Genomic DNA, 18,419 nt, shown 5'->3' with positions numbered 1-18,419 from the left:
GGAGGACAGGAGTCTGTATGAAGAGTCTACAGTGCATCTTTAGGCTTTGCTGGACAGTCTGGCCTTTTTTATGGTAGTTTCTTACTGAGCCGGTGGTGCCCTGAAAGTCTCCAGATCAAAGAATTGATTAAGTATAACCCCAGCCAGGGATTCATAGGGTAAAAAACACCAGAACAGAAAACTAAAGGGAACACTACAGATCACATTTCTATTCACAATTTTATTAATATGACTTATTATGTTGGTTTTTCTCCCCCTGTACCTTCTGAGATATCTTAATGTCGTAAAAGAATGGTAAATATCTTTCCTCCACTGGACTGCCTGGGTTGGCATATCCTGGCCCAAATAATGATACTGTTTCTCCTTCCTCTCTTCATCATGACCCCCGTGCCCTCCCCTCCACACCAATACACACGCACACACCACCAGGTAGACACTTGTTCACACACACACACACACACACACACACACTCCTGTCATGTATGAGGGTACACCACCATTATATTTGGTCAGTGGAATTTTAAAAGTGAGATCTCTAAGGGAACTAGAGAAATAGCAATAAATGATTCCTTTGAATTTTTTTTCCAAGAATGAGTATCCTTTCTTTTATCTTTGAAACTGGATTGCCTCACAGAATTGTTACGAAGATGGAGGAACTATTTTAAGGAAAAATAATTAGATGATTACTTCCTTCTTTACACCCAAATTAATTATGGTTGATTAAAGATTTAAGAGATGATATTAATAATGGATATTGACTAAAATATATTCTAGACTTATAATGGCCAGGCTCTGTGGCAAGTGCTTTACCTATAATGCCTTTTAAATTATACCAGCAACCCAGTAAGGGAGCAACTATTATTTCTGTTTTACTAATGAAGAAACTGAGAACTTGCCCAAGGTTACACAGCTGGAGTTCAGATTTGACAATAAAACTGTAAAAAAACAAAAACAATAAAACTAAAAGAAAATATAAGTGAATACCTATATAATTTGGGGTAATAATAATCCAAAAGGAGTTGGAAGTATAACATATACCATAGGCGAAAATCATAAAGGAAAAGATGAAAAAAGATTTGAATATGAAAGACCAAAAGCTTTTGTATGACAAAGAACAACATAAGACTGAAAGGTAAATGACAGACTGGGAAAAAGTATTTACAACATGATAGACTAAAGGTTAGTGTCCTTGACATATGATGAGCATGTTTAATAAGTAAAAAATCAGTGAGTAAACCAAATGATTTGTAACAATAAACATAGGACCCAAATAACCAATTTACTAAAGAATAAATACAAAAGGAGCAATAAACGAAGAAAAGGAAAATTTTAATTTAACAAGAGTTTTTTTTTTTATTAATCAAAACCAAGAAGAATGATAATAGCCAGTGTTCTTGAGGGTGTAGAAAAAAGGACTCATGCATTGCTAGAGGACTTAGTAATTTGATTTTTTTGAGTTTTGCTTAGTAAAGTCAATAGAGAAAGTACACAAAGATAAATATTTAAGGATAAACATTGCAGAAAAAAGCAAAAGGAAATAAACTGAATATCTGTAGTAGGGAACTGATTGCATCAGTTAAGCATATAATGGAAAGCTAAGCAGGTATTTTAAAAAAAGGTTTATGTTGTTATAACTTTGTAGAGATGGGAAAATGTTCATTATTTCTTGCCTGAAAAGAGAATAAATTTCTTTTGAGACATGAAGCCATAGTGATAAAATGTATTCCAGTTTCTCTAGAATCCAGTCTTTCTTAGATTTTTAAAAATACCTGAGCTTTACAATACTCCTTATATTTATATTCCTTATATTTATCCTTTTATAAATTGTGCTTCATGATAGCTATTTAAGGATGGAAAGGAGAAAAATTCTTTCCAGAAACACAGTATAGTTGTTTTCTGTTCTTTCATCTTCCATTTTGTTTCCCAGAATCTTTTCATTTCCTAGTTATAACTAAAACTTTATTAAATATGATAAATCTCAATTATATTCTGTCAAGCATAACTGTAAATATCTAAAAGAACTTGACTTTTTGGAAAGCGTATGTATATATTTAGTGGAAATCAGAGACACTGATTTATTTTTTTCAGTCACATATCTTTTAATGCCCAGGTGGTTTCTGTGGGTGTAAGTAAAAGTGTAATCTGTAATTTTTATCAAAATTATCCAATTAGTAGATACACATTATGTTGACATGTCTATCTACACTCCAGTGCCTTATTTAACAAAGGCTACTGTAGTCTTCAGGGTCTCATTAGAATTTCAAAAATAGTCATACTTTAGCCAAAGTGTAACCTCTAATACAACTAAATATTTCCTTTTAAGTTCGACAGAAAATATTTTGGTGCTTTAACCATCATTAATGAAAAAAGGGGCCCCGAATTAACTACACTTCAATCTGAAGATAGCAGTGTCAACATAGGGATAATTCAGTAAATAAGAATGCCTACTGTGTGCCAGGCGCTCTGCTAAGATGTAACAACTCCTGATTTCAAAGGAGCTCACCATCCAATGGCAGAGACAAACATGGAGAAAAAAATAGTGTGATGTGATAAGTTCTGGGAGTTTGTCAAAAAAAAAAAAGTACCTTGGAGAACAGAGTGGGAGTAACTGATTCCCCGTGTCATGCAGCGTGAGTCACTGATTATGGATGGGCATCAACCTTAACATTCAGGAGTCAGTACAGACAGATCCAGGCCCTGCCCCTCACTGGTGGGATGATCTTGGGCAAATGACGTACCCTTTCAGAGCCCCAGTCTCCTTATGAATCACAGTCTGTACCTACTGTACTGGAGTATTGCAAGGATTCAATGGTATAAAATATGTAAAGGGCGTTGCAAACAAGGCAGTTGATAAAAATTAATTCTCTTCTTTCTTCTTAGTAGCATAAATAATAAAAGTATATAAGTTAAATAGATTAAGTCATATCCCATTTGTTGTTTGCAATAATTTGGACGTAGGCTAAACTGAAATTTATTCTTGTATTTTCATATCCTGGAGAATTCTTTGATCATTTGGTTTATTTTTCATGCAATTTTAGTATACTTATTCTGGGTTGGGTTTTTTTCACTTTACATATCATAAACCTATTTCATATGGCTTTTTTTTTTTTTTGAGGAAGATTAGCCCTGAGCTAACATCTGCTGCCAATGCTCCTCTTTTTGCTGAGGAAGACTGGCCTTGAGCTCACATCCGTGCCCATCTTCCTCTACTTTTTATATGTGGGATGCCTACCACAGCATGGCTTGCCAAGCGGTGCCACGTCTGCACCCGAGATCTGAACTGGCGAACCCTAGGCCGCTGAAGCGGAAAGTGTGCACTTAACCACTGCACCACCAGGCCGGCCCCTCATGTAGCTTTATAGCATTCGTTCTTGTTTTTTTCAGCTAATGATCTTTAGTTTAAAAGGCCATCCCTACTTAGGAAAAAGATACATTGTGATTTGCCGTTGAAAGAACATTGAGAAAATTATTCCTCGTAATTCCAGCTTACTCAGTATGAGGAGCAGAAACCAAAAATACTGTATTTCACTACCTGCTATAGGAACAGATAGAAATTCTGGATTGGTTAACGACTTCAGGCTCTGTGTAGTCCTGGTAAAAGCTCTTTGACCAAAGTAACTCTCTGCAGTTGAGTCCTTTCATCAACTCAAGCCTTTGTTTTCTGTCGAGTTACTAAATATGAATTGAAATCATGAATTACGGTCAGGATGTTTGACCTAGCCAAGTCTTAAAGCATCTTGTCCCCACCCTCACCCATCTGCCAGCGGGGCTGGTTGACCAGTGTGGAAGATCAGACGGGGTTGTTCTGTTCATCTGCTTGTGCCAGGAGACAGTGCTTTTGGAATGCCTTCCAGTGGCACTTGGGTCTGGCTGAGGACCACTATCAGTTCTCACAAGCCTGAGCAAAGGCTGTGTTTAATTCCTGATCTCCTGCACTGCAGGGCTCAGCTCCAGATCTAAGGCCTGCCTTTTGGCATGGGCCTTGGGAATACATGTGAAATAAGGAAGGTCCTTGAGAAAACTTAGGAGAAAAAACTACTGATGTGTATGAAAGGATCAAGAGCAGGATGGGCCAGATATTTTCTTAGTGAATGCAAGACTCCGTCATACTTACCTATAACATAAAAGCAATTTTGAAAGTGTGTGTTTAGTGAATAATAATTTCGACAATACGTTATTCTTCTCAGAGTGTGTGTGTGTGCACACATACACACACATCTTTAGGTAGTCTTCACAACCAACCCATGTATTTAGGAAAGCCTCTTACGGTTACACCCTTTTAAAAAATCCACATATCCCGCCAACATGTTTTGAATACCTCTTAGGTACCAGGCTCTGTGCTAGATGTTAGAAGTCAGAAATAAAGTTTTATAAATTTGGTATATTTTCTTCGAATGCATTTAGTTTACTGTAGCACCCATAGATATCACACACACACACACACACAGACATAAGTTTTCCCCTTGTGTGTACAGTCTGAAGGTGACTTTTCTTTTACTCAATGTTTTTGAATTCTAGCGTAGTTTACACATATAGATTTGTTTTGTTTTTTTACATGGTTTTTGACATTCCATCATATAGAATAGTCACATTTTACTTATCCACTCCCTTCCTAACAGATGTTTTACTTGACTCCACCTTACAGTACCACAAGTAATGCTGCCATGAACATCTTATTACACAAGGGTCCCTTGTGGAAGTGTCTGCAGGGTGGCTGCCTCCCAGTGGGTCGGAGGGTGTGGGCATGTTCCTGTTTATGAGTGCCATGAGGTTGTCCTTCAGAATGGCTGCATTTGTTTATTCTCCCACCAGCAGCTTACGAAAACAAGTATTTCCTCAATCCAGCTGTATTTGATGTTGTCAGAATTTTATTTTTTGCCAACCTAATGGTTGACAGGATTATTTCTTGTTTCATGCTTACACATTTTGGAGAGTCCCATCCCGCAACCATGCTGTGCCAGAGTATAACAAGGGACTGCCAAGACCAGATCCAACTTTGCACGAAACAAAAACATACACCCAAAAGCGTATGTTATGTTGCGTTATTTCCAAGTGTACAAGGAATTTTCATGTAGGATAAAAAGGTTAAACAGACTCATTCTGTCAGCAAACATTTCCTAAGCATTTGGACTAGGCACTAGGATTACAAAGGTCAACAGATTATAGTCTCTGACATCAATCAGGGTTCTCGTTTCCATGGAGGAAAGAGGTACTTAAAGCTGTAGGTTCTGCAAATGCTGTGGTAGCGAGTGTTCTAAGGACTATAAGAGAACAGAGGGAGAAGAATATCATTTTAATTCTCTTAATGATAGAGAATGGATGTTAGAAAGTCACCAATTTCAAAAGGTAGTAAATGTCACCTTCAGTGTTTAAAAAGATGTTCACACCTTTACTTTTCAGCCAGACGCTACCGTAGTATATATATATGACAGAACACTCCCAAGAGCTCGGTAAGCTGTAGACAGGCTCACAGAAGAGAACTTCTCCCTGAACACCCCGTGGGAACACAGGTGAGAGGTGCCTGTGCTCAGCACATCACCTCCACCAGCAATGAACAGTTTCTCAGCACTAGGCATGTGCTCAGCACCGTGCTAGGTGCAGAGGTGCAGGCACATACCACAATGTGTATGACATGGTTCCTCCTCATTGGAAGCTCACAATCCAGATGGGGAAATAAAACAACTTATGTTTAATGACATTTTGATACTAACTCATGAGAAGAAACATAACCAAATTTAAACAGTGCTTCCATATGGCCCACTGACCATAGAAAGGAAACTTTAATGCCTAGACAAATGTCTTAGAGGGAAATAATGAATAGAATCGTAAATTGGTCCAGGTACTGAGCTACAGTTTAGAAGAGTAAATAAAATTGCATATGGTAAGCTCTTAATATATAGCCCTACGCATAGTAGGCACGCAGTACACTTTTAACATCTTTTTGGATTGAGAGACTATTGTTAATAACTGGGACTTATTAATACAAATATGTCAAGAAAAATCTTTTTTTTATTTTTTTATTTTTTTGTGTTTTAGGTCAAGAAGTGGTTTTCAAGTGCCTTGGAGAAGGAATTCTTGAAAAAGCCTTTCAGGGTTATAATGCGTGCATTTTTGCATATGGACAGACAGGTAAGTAGCTGCTTTTATATATAGTCAGTGATATTAAATATGCATTTCTTAAAACAGAAACAGAAAGCACTTTGGGAAGCGACAGAAAAATGCTTCTGACTTTGTGGGTTTAACTGAATTAGATGATCAAAAGTAACCTTCTTTTTGAAGGTTCAACAGTTTCGGTACTTGAGTAATTTCAGTGTTAATGAGCAAAGCTAGTTTCAAACTATTAAGTGTCATTTTCCTAAACTATAGTTTTAACCTGTATTTGAACTAGAACAATAATTACCAGTTTCTCCGTATAAACGTTATGGTAAGAAACTATAGAAAAACCCAGATTATCATCCTATATAGAGGACTTTTCACAAAGATACAAGAGTGAGGAAAGATTATTAAACCTAGGCTCGGGGCACAGTTGGTTGAAAAAACGTACTAGTGGCTCAGCCATTAACACTGAGCCACCATTATTTCAACTTAAAGTGGAAGTAAATCAATAAATCAACAATACTGCCCATTGTCAATCACAGGACAACTAGGAGACTCAGGCAAGAGAATATATAGCAAAGCACTGTCACAAGTATAAAATATTTGGGGGTAAAATACTGTTCATGATACTTGATAATGTATAGTTGATATTTACTATACATACTTTTAAAGATTATGGATTTTTAGTGGTTAGATTTATACACATCCATCTGTAAATGAGCTGCCCTCAAGATCTTGCCCTGAGAGTTAAACTGGAGGCTGTGAGTGTAATGGAAAGAACAGCACCCATGTTGTCCGAGGGCCGGGGTTTGAGGGCGAAGTTTGCCACTTGTGCTGTGTGGCCATGGCTGATAAATGTAGAACACTTGTATGGTTGAAGCATACAACTTGGTTGTATGCGTTACGTGGTTGAAGCATTACATTTCGCTTCCTCTTCTATCCTCCTTTCTTTCTGCTTCCTCTTCTCCAGGCTCAGGAAAATCCTTCTCCATGATGGGCAATGCTGAGCAGCTGGGCCTTATTCCAAGGCTCTGCTGTGCTTTATTTAAAAGGATCTCTCTGGAGCAAAATGAGTCACAGACTTTTAAAGTCGAAGTATCCTATATGGAAATTTATAATGAAAAAGTTCGGGATCTTTTAGACCCCAAAGGGTAAGTTAGTGGTTGAAATTAAGATTGTAATAGGGGTAATAATTTCGAATGATCCTAAAGTTAAAACTGCAAGTGAATATATTTTTTTGAGCCCTTGGTTACTACTCTGGTTTTGGTTAATTTACTGAGAAATCATCAGCTTCTCAAAGCCTGTTGGTATACTCAGTATTCATTGTTTATCCTATGTTCATGTATAAAGTTCTTCCATATGCAATTTAGAAAGATGTTTTTACTATCGGTATTATTTTGCCCCCATAATTTATTCATAAACACTGAGTTAGAATGGCACATTGGGGGCCAGCCCGGTGGCATAGTGGTTAAGTTCGTGCATTCCGCTTCTGCAACCCAGGGTTCACAGGTTCAGATCCTAGCTGCAGACATACACACTGCTCATCAAGCCATGCTATGGTGGCATCCCACATACAAAATGGCACAGCTCAGGGACAATCTTCCTCAAGCAAAAAGTGGAAGATTGGCAACAGATGTTAGCTCAGGGCCAATCTTCCTCACAAAGGAAAAAAAAAGGAATGACACATTGGTCCTTCCATATTTGTTGGAAAGCAACACCTCTAAATTGGAGGTAAAGTAGTTGAAGGATTGAAACAACACAGCCTAAGCAACTCATTCTCTCTGGGGTGAGCATTGGAATCACATGAAGGGCTTTTTAAGGCTACACTGGCCTAAGCCACATCCGTAGAGGCTATGATTCAGTAGGACTGGCGGAAACCCACGTATCTGTATTTTTTAAGAACTAAGTGATAATAAAAAGCAGGTCAGTTTGATTTATAGTGATAGGAGAGGGCCATGTACTTTCTTTTTTTAATTAAAAATTTTTTTACTGATTTAAAAATAACATTTATAAAAAATTTAGAAAATAGGTAAAATGTAAGGAGATAGAAATGACCTTTCATTCTACCACTCAAAAATAAACTGTTAGTACTTTAGTGCATTTTGATCCTATGTTTCAAGTCTATGATGTGTGTATGTTTGTGTGTCTGAGTTGAGGTCATTCTCTAAGTACAATTCAGTATCCTGAATTTTTTTATGTAACATAATGAACTCTTTCTCGTGTCATTAAAAAATATTTTGAAATGCTTTTAGCAGCTGTATAATCAAGGATATAATCAAAGGTATAAGATCAAAATTATGGGTGGCAAGGAAGGGACCAAATCACAGGAAATGTTTATATTTAAAGTTGTTAACTATGTAATGCATATGAAAGACCATTTATAGTACCTGTAAGATGTAAAGAATAATAAAATCAACGACTGCCCTACTCAGCATTTGGGTTAATAAATGGAATATCCCATTCCATTCCCTACCCCTCCCCAGAGTAACTACTATTATGAATTTTGTGTTTCTCATTATCCTCCTCTTTAGAGTTTACACGTAATTTTGCACAATTTTTAACTTTGTGCAGTGACATCATAGTATATTTGTCCTTGGGTGGCTTGCTATTTTTCCCCTCAATGACTCATCCGTTCTGCTATATGAAGTAATGCGTTAATTTTTACTGCTCTTTAGTATTCCATTGTATGATTAATCCATAATTTGTTTATCCCACCGCCTGTCATTTGTGCGGTTTCCACTTGTTAGCACTACAGTGCTGCTCTGAGCCTCTTTGTACGGTTCTCCTGGGGTACAAATGCAGGAGTTTCTAGGGAATACATCAGGAGTGGAATTGTGGGTCACCAGATACTGATTCTTCAACTTTATTAGGTACTGCCAAACTGTTTTCCAAAGTGGTTGTACCACTTTACACTCCCACCAGCAGTGTACAAGAATTCCAGATGTTAGACACCATCTCCAGCACTTGATACTGTGCTGGATTTAGGTTTTTTGCTCATGAATAGCGTTAAAGAATCTCTGGTTATGCAAGTGAAGTGGGCTGAGTTCTGGATCCTGTGCATCAAAGCATCTCTCTGGAAGATGTGCATTTGGTCTGCCCCTGTTTAGGTCCAGCAGAATTGCTCACTGTCACACTGAATTCTTCATTCTTAAAGTTAGTATAGGCTACTTTGTTAGGGTTATTGCAAGATTAAGTCAAATAACTTAAAAGTTCTTAGGGAACAATGCCGAGACTTTGGGAAGTACCCAGTGATTCTTAGCTCCTTTTTTCCATGCCAAGCATTGACTCTTGATTTGAAAGGTGATTAATATCTGATGCCATGAAAAAGGTGACATACACAGTATGGTCATAATATATGTAGCTTTGCTTTTAATCTCAGTTATCTATTGATGAGCTGTTCAAATGGGTTCCAAACCAGGTTTGCTATTTAGAAATTCAAAAGAGCCCTAAAATCTTCACGAGCACAGCCAGTTCTAAACAGAGGATGAACGTCAGTGACTACAAACAATTGCTGTGCTGTAATATCACTTTCTGTATAAAATTGTCAGCCCAGAAGTGGCATAAATCAATGCAGACTTGAAAAAGTAAATTAAAACACTCTAATATTGTTCACTACTTGGTCAAAACTTTAAGACATTATTTACTGAGAATGTGCCTATTTATAAAATAGCCTTAAGGTTAAATTCAGTTCTGGCATGTTCTTTGCTGCTTTTTCTTTCTTTTTTTTCCTCCTATGTGAAAGTGAAGTTCATCTACTAAAGTGAGTTAGCCTAACCTAGTATTCTATGTGCTGGCTGTTTTGTTTGGGAGTAGAAATAGAATTTTTTAAATAGTAAGTTCCTTTAAATAGAATTCAGAGTATAAAAGACATTCCTCGTAAGGAATGCTGTTTTGCTAATCCAAATAAAGTAGCTTTTAGAATATTTTTGATCATTAAAAAAATTCTTTTGAAATTGCAATATTAGTTACTGAGTGCTGAAAAAGAAAAAAAGCTTCCAGGTTTGGTCTGATTCATTCATTTCTTTTTCCTTCCTCCCAAAGGAGTAGACAGTCTCTGAAAGTTCGCGAGCATAAAGTTTTGGGACCGTATGTAGATGGTTTATCCCAACTGGCTGTCACTAGCTTTGAGGTAAGTGTCATTTTTAAAAAATGTCATTACAGGGCTGGCCCCATAGCCTATGGTTAAGTTTGGCACACTCTGCTTCAGCGACCCAGGTTTGGTTCCTTGGTGTGGACCTACATCACTTGTCAATAGCCACGTGGTGGTGGCAACCCACATACAAAATAGAGGAAGATTGGCACAGATGTTAGCATAGGGCGAATCTTCCTCAGCAAAAAAAAAAAAAAAAAAAAAAGTCATTAAAAAACTGGCAGTAAACTGAAATGTGTAAATACTGTTGAATATATTTTTATCCAAGTACTTTATAGCATATTGATACCATTCATGATCTCAGAAACCCAGTATCAACACCCCCAAACAGAAAGAAAGGGCTTTTAATCACACTTTGCAACCTACTTTATTGTGAAAATTTTACAGTGTGGCTGTACAGAGAGGCTGAGAGGTTTTGCAGTTGCTGAATATTTTCACTAATACCACTCTGTTGAAACTACTCTCCCTTGGGTTGCCAGTGATGTCCTTGTTGACAAATCTGGACAAATGTGAACAGTATTTGGTAGTTAATTCAACCCCTTCTCTTTGATAGGATTTCCTGCCTTAGTTCCCATTACTTTTTCTTTAAGGTATGCTTTTTGGTTTTTGGTGAGGAGGATTGGCCCTGAGCTAACATCTGTTGCTGATCTTCCTCTTTTTTTTCCCTCCCCAAAGACCCAGCACATAGTTGTATATCCTAGTTGTAAGTTGTTCTAGTTCTTGTATGTGGGATGACGCCACAGCATGGCTTGACGAGCAGTGCTGTGTTGGTGCCCAGGATCTAAACCAGTGAACCCCAGAGCTGGAACACATGAACTTAACCACTCAGCCAAGGGGCCAGCCCCCAATTTTTTTTTTTTTTTTTTTTGAGGAAGATCAGCACTGAGCTAACATCTGCCACCAATCCTCTTTTTTTCTGAGGAAGACTGGCTCTGAGCTAACATCCATGCCCATCTTCCTCTATTTCATGTGGGACACCTACCACAGCATGGTCTGACAAGCAGTGCATAGGTCTGCACCCGGGATCCGAACCGGGAAACCCTGGGCCACTGAAGCGGAACATGTGAACTTAACTGCTGCTCCCCCAGGGTGGTCCCCTAGCCCCCAATTTCCATTACTTTTTGCTCTTCTGGTTGTTTTATTTTTCTGAACGGCTCCTCCATTGGCTGACCTGTTTCCTTTTCCTACTCCTTGATTTTTATGCCTTCTTATGTCCTGACTCGATGCTTTGCCCTTATTTTTATTGTCATTGCTTTGGAAATCTCATAAAACAAACTGCTGTCTGTTGCTGAAGAATGCTGATGAAAGAATGGGTGAATCCATCCCTATACTTAGTTGGGCTCTCTCTGTGTTGTGGCTGTCCCGTCATCACCTCAGACTCAGTAGGACTCAAATTAGTCTATGAGGTAACTCTCTAGATGTTTAAAGGAAGACGTTTTTAGTATTGCTCACATCAGAAATAGAGTGCAGTCGTCACTTTAGACACATGGAAATTCTGAAATGAATGGAGACTTCTCTGGCATAAAGGTGCTTAGTCAGCACATTTGCTAAAGTGCCAGGTTCGTAGAGCAGTGTGGTTGGGGTCAGTGTCCATTTCATCCTGTCACTTATTACTGAGAGCTAGGGAGCTTGTGATTTGCGTCCCAGCTCTGCCTCTTACTCGATGTGGGGAAAGTTATTTCACTTCCATGAACTTCAGTGTCCTTGAGTGTGAAATCAGGGAAATACTTCTATTACAAGCTTCCTTCATCAAATGTTGTATAAGAGCCCATAGGTTCCAGGTGTTCTAAGACAGGTGTACAAAGATGAATAAGGAAAATCCCATGTTCTTAGAGAGTCATGGTGTCGGAGGAGGAAGGCAGATAAGCAAGCAGTAGATAGCTATGCAGTGTTGTCAAGCACGGCAGGAGAGGTAAGTGCCGTTATTGAGGATCTGCAGTGCTCAGTAAATATCAGCTCTTTTCCGCCCTAGGAACTTGCAAAGGCGAAAACAGGGACTTAACAGAGAAAGAAGACAATTGTGGGATGGAGAGAACGGAATAAACATCTCAGACACTAGAAAGCACTGAGGGAAGCTCAAACCAAGCTCACTGGAGGAGAGGCAGGGAGGTTTTTATGGAGGGGTGGTGACGAAGGCATCAGAGGGATCATAATGAATACGTACCCCTGGTGGGCAGGACTGTGTTCTTGTGTTTTATGCTTGTAATTCTTTCCTTATGCTTTGCCTCTAGGATATTGAGTCACTGATGTCTGAGGGAAATAAGTCTCGGACGGTAGCTGCAACCAACATGAATGAAGAAAGTAGCCGCTCCCATGCCGTGTTCAACATCATAATCACACAGACGCTCTATGACCTGCAGTCTGGGGTGAGGGATTGGGTGGAACCTTTAGGGGCGTAAAAGAACTCAAGACACCTGCATGGGCGGAGGGTTTCATGCTTGGATTCAGTTGCTGAGAATTTTATGCCCACTCTTCTACTTACTAGATGAGCTACTTTGCTTAAATTATTTAATTTATTAGGTCTTCCTTTATGTATAACTTTTCTTTAAAAATTGGTGTTCTTGTGTCAACTCCCTAAAGAGTGTGATGATGTCACCATACAGCTTTTAATATGTATCCTTTCGTACTGAAATTCTCCTAAAAACAACTGAGTCTACCTCACAGTCGTGAAAGGGACATTAAAGAGGAAACCACAACAGTTCACCTAAAGAGCACTTTTGTAAAAGAAGAGGAATTTGACCTGAATGTGCAGGAATCCTCATGTCTTAGTATTTCCTCATAGACACATAAAATCTCCAGCTTTCTGACTATGTTCTGGAAAGTCGCATGTACTTGCCTCCCAGCTGCAAAGTAAAATGCTCCTTTGCCACACCAGTTCAAATTTTGATGATGAAATTGCTAATCCAAATAACTCTCGTTGTTGTTTAAAATCTTCTCGAGAAGTTTGCCTTGTTGTAGAGGGATTGCTACTCAGGTTACTGTCACTTGTAGTGCTGATGTACATGTGGTTATCTGTGTGGTTTTTGCATTCATGTGTGTTGTTTCTCTCTTGTTTCCTACAACCAGAACTCAGGAGAGAAAGTCAGTAAGGTCAGCTTGGTAGACCTGGCGGGTAGTGAAAGAGTGTCTAAGACAGGAGCTGCTGGAGAGCGACTGAAAGAAGGCAGCAACATTAACAAGTAAGGTGGCTGGTGCAATTCCAGAGTTACACTGGAGCCTGCATTCTTGTGTGTGTGGGGGGACTTGTCGCGTTATAAGGGGTCAGATGGTTCTGATCACAGATGTTCAGAGTCTGCATAGCTTTAGTCAACTGGGTTGAAGAAAAACAACAGCCTGCCCCTATTGAGATGCATGAGGTTTATTTAAGTCAAGCTACGTGGTGCAGCCCTGCTCAAACATTGTACAAACACTTCATGCACCATAGCATATAGTGTGGTAGGTGAGTACAAATCACACGTTTGTAAATCAAATCATATCTTAAATTAACTGGAGGAGCTTACTCGGAAAAGAAAATCTGCTTTGAATCCTTTTGTAAGGCTAATACTGTTTAAGCATCAATACATCAAATAAATTGAACAGTTATTGAATAGGTGCCATACTGAAATCTCACTCGGCCTTGAGTGCCTATAATGTGCCCAGTGATGCAGTGAAGGCTGAAAGAGAGCAGAGTGGTGCAGGATGTGTAGGAGTTTGCCAGGTAGGCAAAGGAGATGGAGGCATTTCACGTGGAGAGTGTAGCAAAGGCCCAGACAAATGAGCTTCTTGTTCTTTGCAGAAATGTGGTATCCCCAGGAGTGCTTGATATGGAAAAGCAAGTCTCTCCACTTTCCAGCATGAGCAGGAGCAGGGTTTGCATTTAAGAGTGTGCACTCAAGCCAGAGGGCCCAGACTTACTCCTGCCTCCACCACTTACTAGCTGTACATGTGTCATGGACATGAGATTTCACCTCTCTGTGCTTCATTTTTCTCATCTGTAAAATGAGGATAATAATATTACCTACTTCATAGAACTGTTTGGGATTAAATGCTCATAATGTGCTTAGAACAATGCCTGGCACGTAGTATGGACTGAATAAATATTAATGGTTGTAGCTATTATTTTTATAATCTGTGTAAACAGCATAATTGTCATTATTCCAAATTCAGCAGAAAGTAGTTTAGTTTGTACTTGTAATATTTTCCTGTTGAGACGTAATAACTTGGGATTCTGTTTAGGACAGAAGATGACAAGAGGTAATATCTTCAGGAACACGGTGCAGCTTGCATTTTAAAATGATATTAGCACATTATAATTTTAATATACAAAAGTTTAAAATTAGAAGTAAAATATTGTCCCCTCTATCAGATGGCCACAGCCTCACTCACTGCACAGGCCACTGCTCTAAGGAGTTAATCTTCCAGGCATCCTGTCTCCCGCTCTCACAACAAAGGATTTTGCTATAATTCATGACAAAGCATTGTAGGAGCCCAGGCTGGTACTACAGCTTTCCTGCCTTCCGAAATGCACTCAAGAACCAGGGTGAGGGAGCAGAAATTGGGAATATGAGGGAGCAGGTACCAAAGAAAAGATTCTCACCCCTCCTGCAGATTTGTTTACTGGTGCTAAACCGTGCCAGCCCATGGCCCACTGGCTGGGCTTGTGGGAAATGCTGGAAATTCTGTGCTGTGAATTTGTGGGAATTTAGAGAGTGGCTGGCCTTGATGTGTAAGGACCCCTAACTTTTATTGACCTCTTGCTATGTGCCAGGCGCTATTCTGAAAGCTCTGTATGTAGTAAGTCACCTGATCCTCACATCGGCACTGTAAGATGGGTCTATTATCCCCATTTGACAGGTGAGGAAACCAAAGCAGAGAGCGGTTAAATAATGTGTCTAAGATCACAGAGCTCTAAGACGGTGCCAGAGGTCTGCACAACTATCTTAGAGACCTTCATAGAGATAAGAGGCCCACGACCCCTTACCTGGGATTCCAAAATCCAAACGCTCTGTAAACCAAGTGCTTTCTTCTCAAGATTGGCTCCTGGGCTAACAAGTGTTGCCAATCTTTTTTTTTCCTGCTTTATCTCCCCAAGTCCCCCCTGTACATAGTTGTATATCTTAGTTGCAAGTCCTTCTAGTTGTGGGATGTGGGACGCTGCCTCAACATGGCCTGACGAGCAGTGCCATGTCCGCGCCCAGGATCTGAACCCCGGGCCGCCGCAGCGGAGCGCGCAAACTTAATCACTCGGCCACGGAGCCGGCCCCCCAAGTGCTTTATTCTTTTTCTTCACAGCTCACTTGTTGGTAAACCCTCCCTTGAACTCTCATGAGGCTATCTCTAGTCTTTACCTACATTTATAGTCTTTACTTTCTCATTTAGTGTGACCTCTTATAAGTTTAGCTGTAGAAATGTTTATATATATTACTGTGGGGTGCTGTCCCAGAGTCCACTGGAGGTCATGAGTAGTGTATGCACTGAACTTCCTAAAATCCAAAATATTCTGAATTTCGAGACACATGTGGTACCAAGGATTTCAGATAAGAGAGATGGACCTGCGTTTTTTTTGATCCACTTAGAAAATATGTTGTTGAACGCTGACTAGGCAGAAGACCAGAGGGATGAGTAAGATGAGACCCTAGCCTTGGGAAGTTCAAGGTGCAGTGGGGAAGGAAGACCTTTGGAGGCGTGGCATGAATACATTGTGACATAGAAGCTTATACACAGGGTGCGGTGGGAACACAGTGACGGCACAGCTGGGAGCTTCAAGGGAGGGCTTCCTAGAGGAGATACTGGAGTTTCTTAGTTACAGAAACTACCTGCGTGAACTTTCTGTGTCTCAGTTTCCTCAGCTGTAAAATGTGGATGAGGAAACAACCCTATGGGTAGAGCTGTTATGGGGATTAAATTAGTTACTGTTTGTAAAGTGCTTAGAACAGTGCCTAGCACATAGGAAGCTCTATGTAAGTGTGAACTAACAAGGTAAAATAAACAGTAAGTTGACGCTGCTGCCTGATAGTTCCACAAATGGCTTTTTAAGCCTTAAAATCAGTGCCCAGTTGAGTGCTAAAATTAAAGAAATCTCTGACATGTTTCATAAGCTTCCTCTCGGCCTCCTATTTGGGCTTCCTTTGATGGAACATTAATAATCCTCTTAAGCAGACCTGTCAGGGACTTCACACAGACATTAGTGCCTGCTTAATGGGCTGCGGATTTAGGGGCTTCATCTCTCCTTAAGCTCTTAAGAGCTTTAAAGCACACATTATTCCTCCATTTGGAGAGCTAAGGCACTGTGTGGCTGCACCGCCATGGCCTGGTCAGGGCTTGGAGGTAGAGGTCGTCTGTAGACCGTCTTCACGGGGGAACACCTCTGCAAAGTCAGTCTGCCGCTCCACATGTCTACTGAGAGTGGGATGAGGAAGCCCTTCTCTGCTGCTGGAGGCTGGCTGGTTCAGCTTCTGTGAGAACTCAGATCAGGGAACACTCTCTTACCCCTAGGAATGTCATTGAAAGCAGTTCCATTTTATTCTCAGCAGTGGCCAATCGTTAAATGCAAACAGTGTTCATCTAACGAGTATCATTCGCAGTCTCATTTCCATTTCAATTACCGTGGTTAATAATAAAGTATATACTAAACATTTCTAATTGAAATAAGTGGGTGCTACTGAACACTTGTTCTAGGGACTTAATGTATGTTACTCCTAGGATTCTGTCGTGTAATTTAGGTTATAATAACTTATAAGCTTAATGTTTCTAATGTTTCATGTGACTCAATCCTCCCTTTTTTTCTCCTTAAGTGCTTTCCGTGACTCTTGTTCATTTCCTCTCAGAAACCTCACTTAAATATGGGTACTGCCTGAATAACCAAACATGCACTTGTACCTAGGCAGAATAAAAATGGCCTGCTTCTGTCCATTATTCAAGGGTGGGCAGGGGTCCTTGTTAATTTACCACTTGTACATTGCAGGGTCCACATGTGTGGAAAAAACCCTGAATAAACGTCTTTGCATCTAACATGAGAGACCCACGGAGGACAGGGCAAAAATCTGTTCCTTTTGATGCAGTAGCTATATCTTTGGGGGCATGTGACATTGTTTACCTCCGTGTTTCCCAAAGCATTTTTGTGAAATACTAGTTCCTCAAGTGGCTCTGGGAAGAAAGGCATCCCTGACAAATAATTTTGAGAAACCCTACTTATAAACCTTCCTTTGGCAGGTCACAGTGCTCAAAGCTCTGAGAAGTCCTGCAGTAATGAATCCCATGTAACTTTATCATTCCCTGAACTTATTTGATGACAGAATTCTAGTTATAACATATGTTTAATCTCCAGAACAAATGTTCAGAAGAACCTATTTTGGGAAATGTTAGTATATACTTTTTTATTACAACACAGCAACTGAAATGGAAACAAGACTGGGGATGATACTCGTTAGGTGAACATTATTTGAGTTTAATGATTTGCATCAGCCACTGGAAGACGGGTGGTGAATGGAAATGAGGCCTGTACTGTAGGCTGAACAGGTTTTTTCCTCTCCTGTCATGTGATGGTACTGCCCTTTCCTCATATTTTGCCTCATATATTCTTTGCATTTCTCCTTTACTGTTAAGAGTGAGGACTTACTGGGGAAGCATACTAAATTCAGGTCCGCTAGCTTCATCATCTCTCAACTGATTCTTTAAAAGCCAAGGGTTGCATTCTGCTGTAAGCAACAGAAACCAGCTACAGTGACAACCAAATGATGTGTTTATTGTCCCCACTCAAGAAGTCCAGAGACTGGTACAGCATCTCAGAAAAGCTGTCAGGCACAGAGCCCTACTAACCTTAGTGTGTGTGTGTGTGTTGTCCCCATGTCCTCAAGATGGCTCTACCATTCCAGGCATTGTGTCCATATCTGTGTTCCAAACAAGAAGGGGAAAGGAGGAAGGCAAAGGACCACTGGCTTCTGTCAGCTGAATATGTACCTTTTCTGTCAGGAGGACAATAGCTTTCTTGGAAGCCCCTCCCCGTCCTGTCTCCCTACATCTCATCTCTGTGTTTCATGACTTCCCTGAGCTGCAGAGGACTCTGGGAAATGGAGTTTTTAGCCGGACACGTGCTTCCTACTAAAACCAGGGTTCTGTTAGCAAATAAGAAGAGGAAAATAGATATTGGGCCAGCATCCACAGAGTGGACTAAAACCATTATTGAATTAGTCCT

At 39.9% G+C, this 18,419-nt stretch overlaps 1 protein-coding gene across 1 annotated transcript in view; it reads left to right on the top strand.

The window, feature by feature from the left end:
- The window catches only part of KIF13A (kinesin family member 13A), a 193,794-nt gene that overhangs the window by 112,659 nt on the left and 62,716 nt on the right, over positions 1 to 18,419 (top strand). Inside the window, 5 exon segments of the mRNA XM_070244119.1 lie at positions 6,037 to 6,129; positions 7,067 to 7,247; positions 10,138 to 10,225; positions 12,478 to 12,612; positions 13,313 to 13,425. Of these exon segments, the coding sequence (XP_070100220.1) occupies positions 6,037 to 6,129; positions 7,067 to 7,247; positions 10,138 to 10,225; positions 12,478 to 12,612; positions 13,313 to 13,425 (610 nt within the window).

This window comes from Equus caballus, chromosome 20 (genome assembly GCF_041296265.1).
Source record: "Equus caballus isolate H_3958 breed thoroughbred chromosome 20, TB-T2T, whole genome shotgun sequence".
Taxonomy (NCBI): domain Eukaryota; kingdom Metazoa; phylum Chordata; class Mammalia; order Perissodactyla; family Equidae; genus Equus; species Equus caballus.
This window is presented reverse-complemented; position numbering and strand designations above follow the sequence as displayed.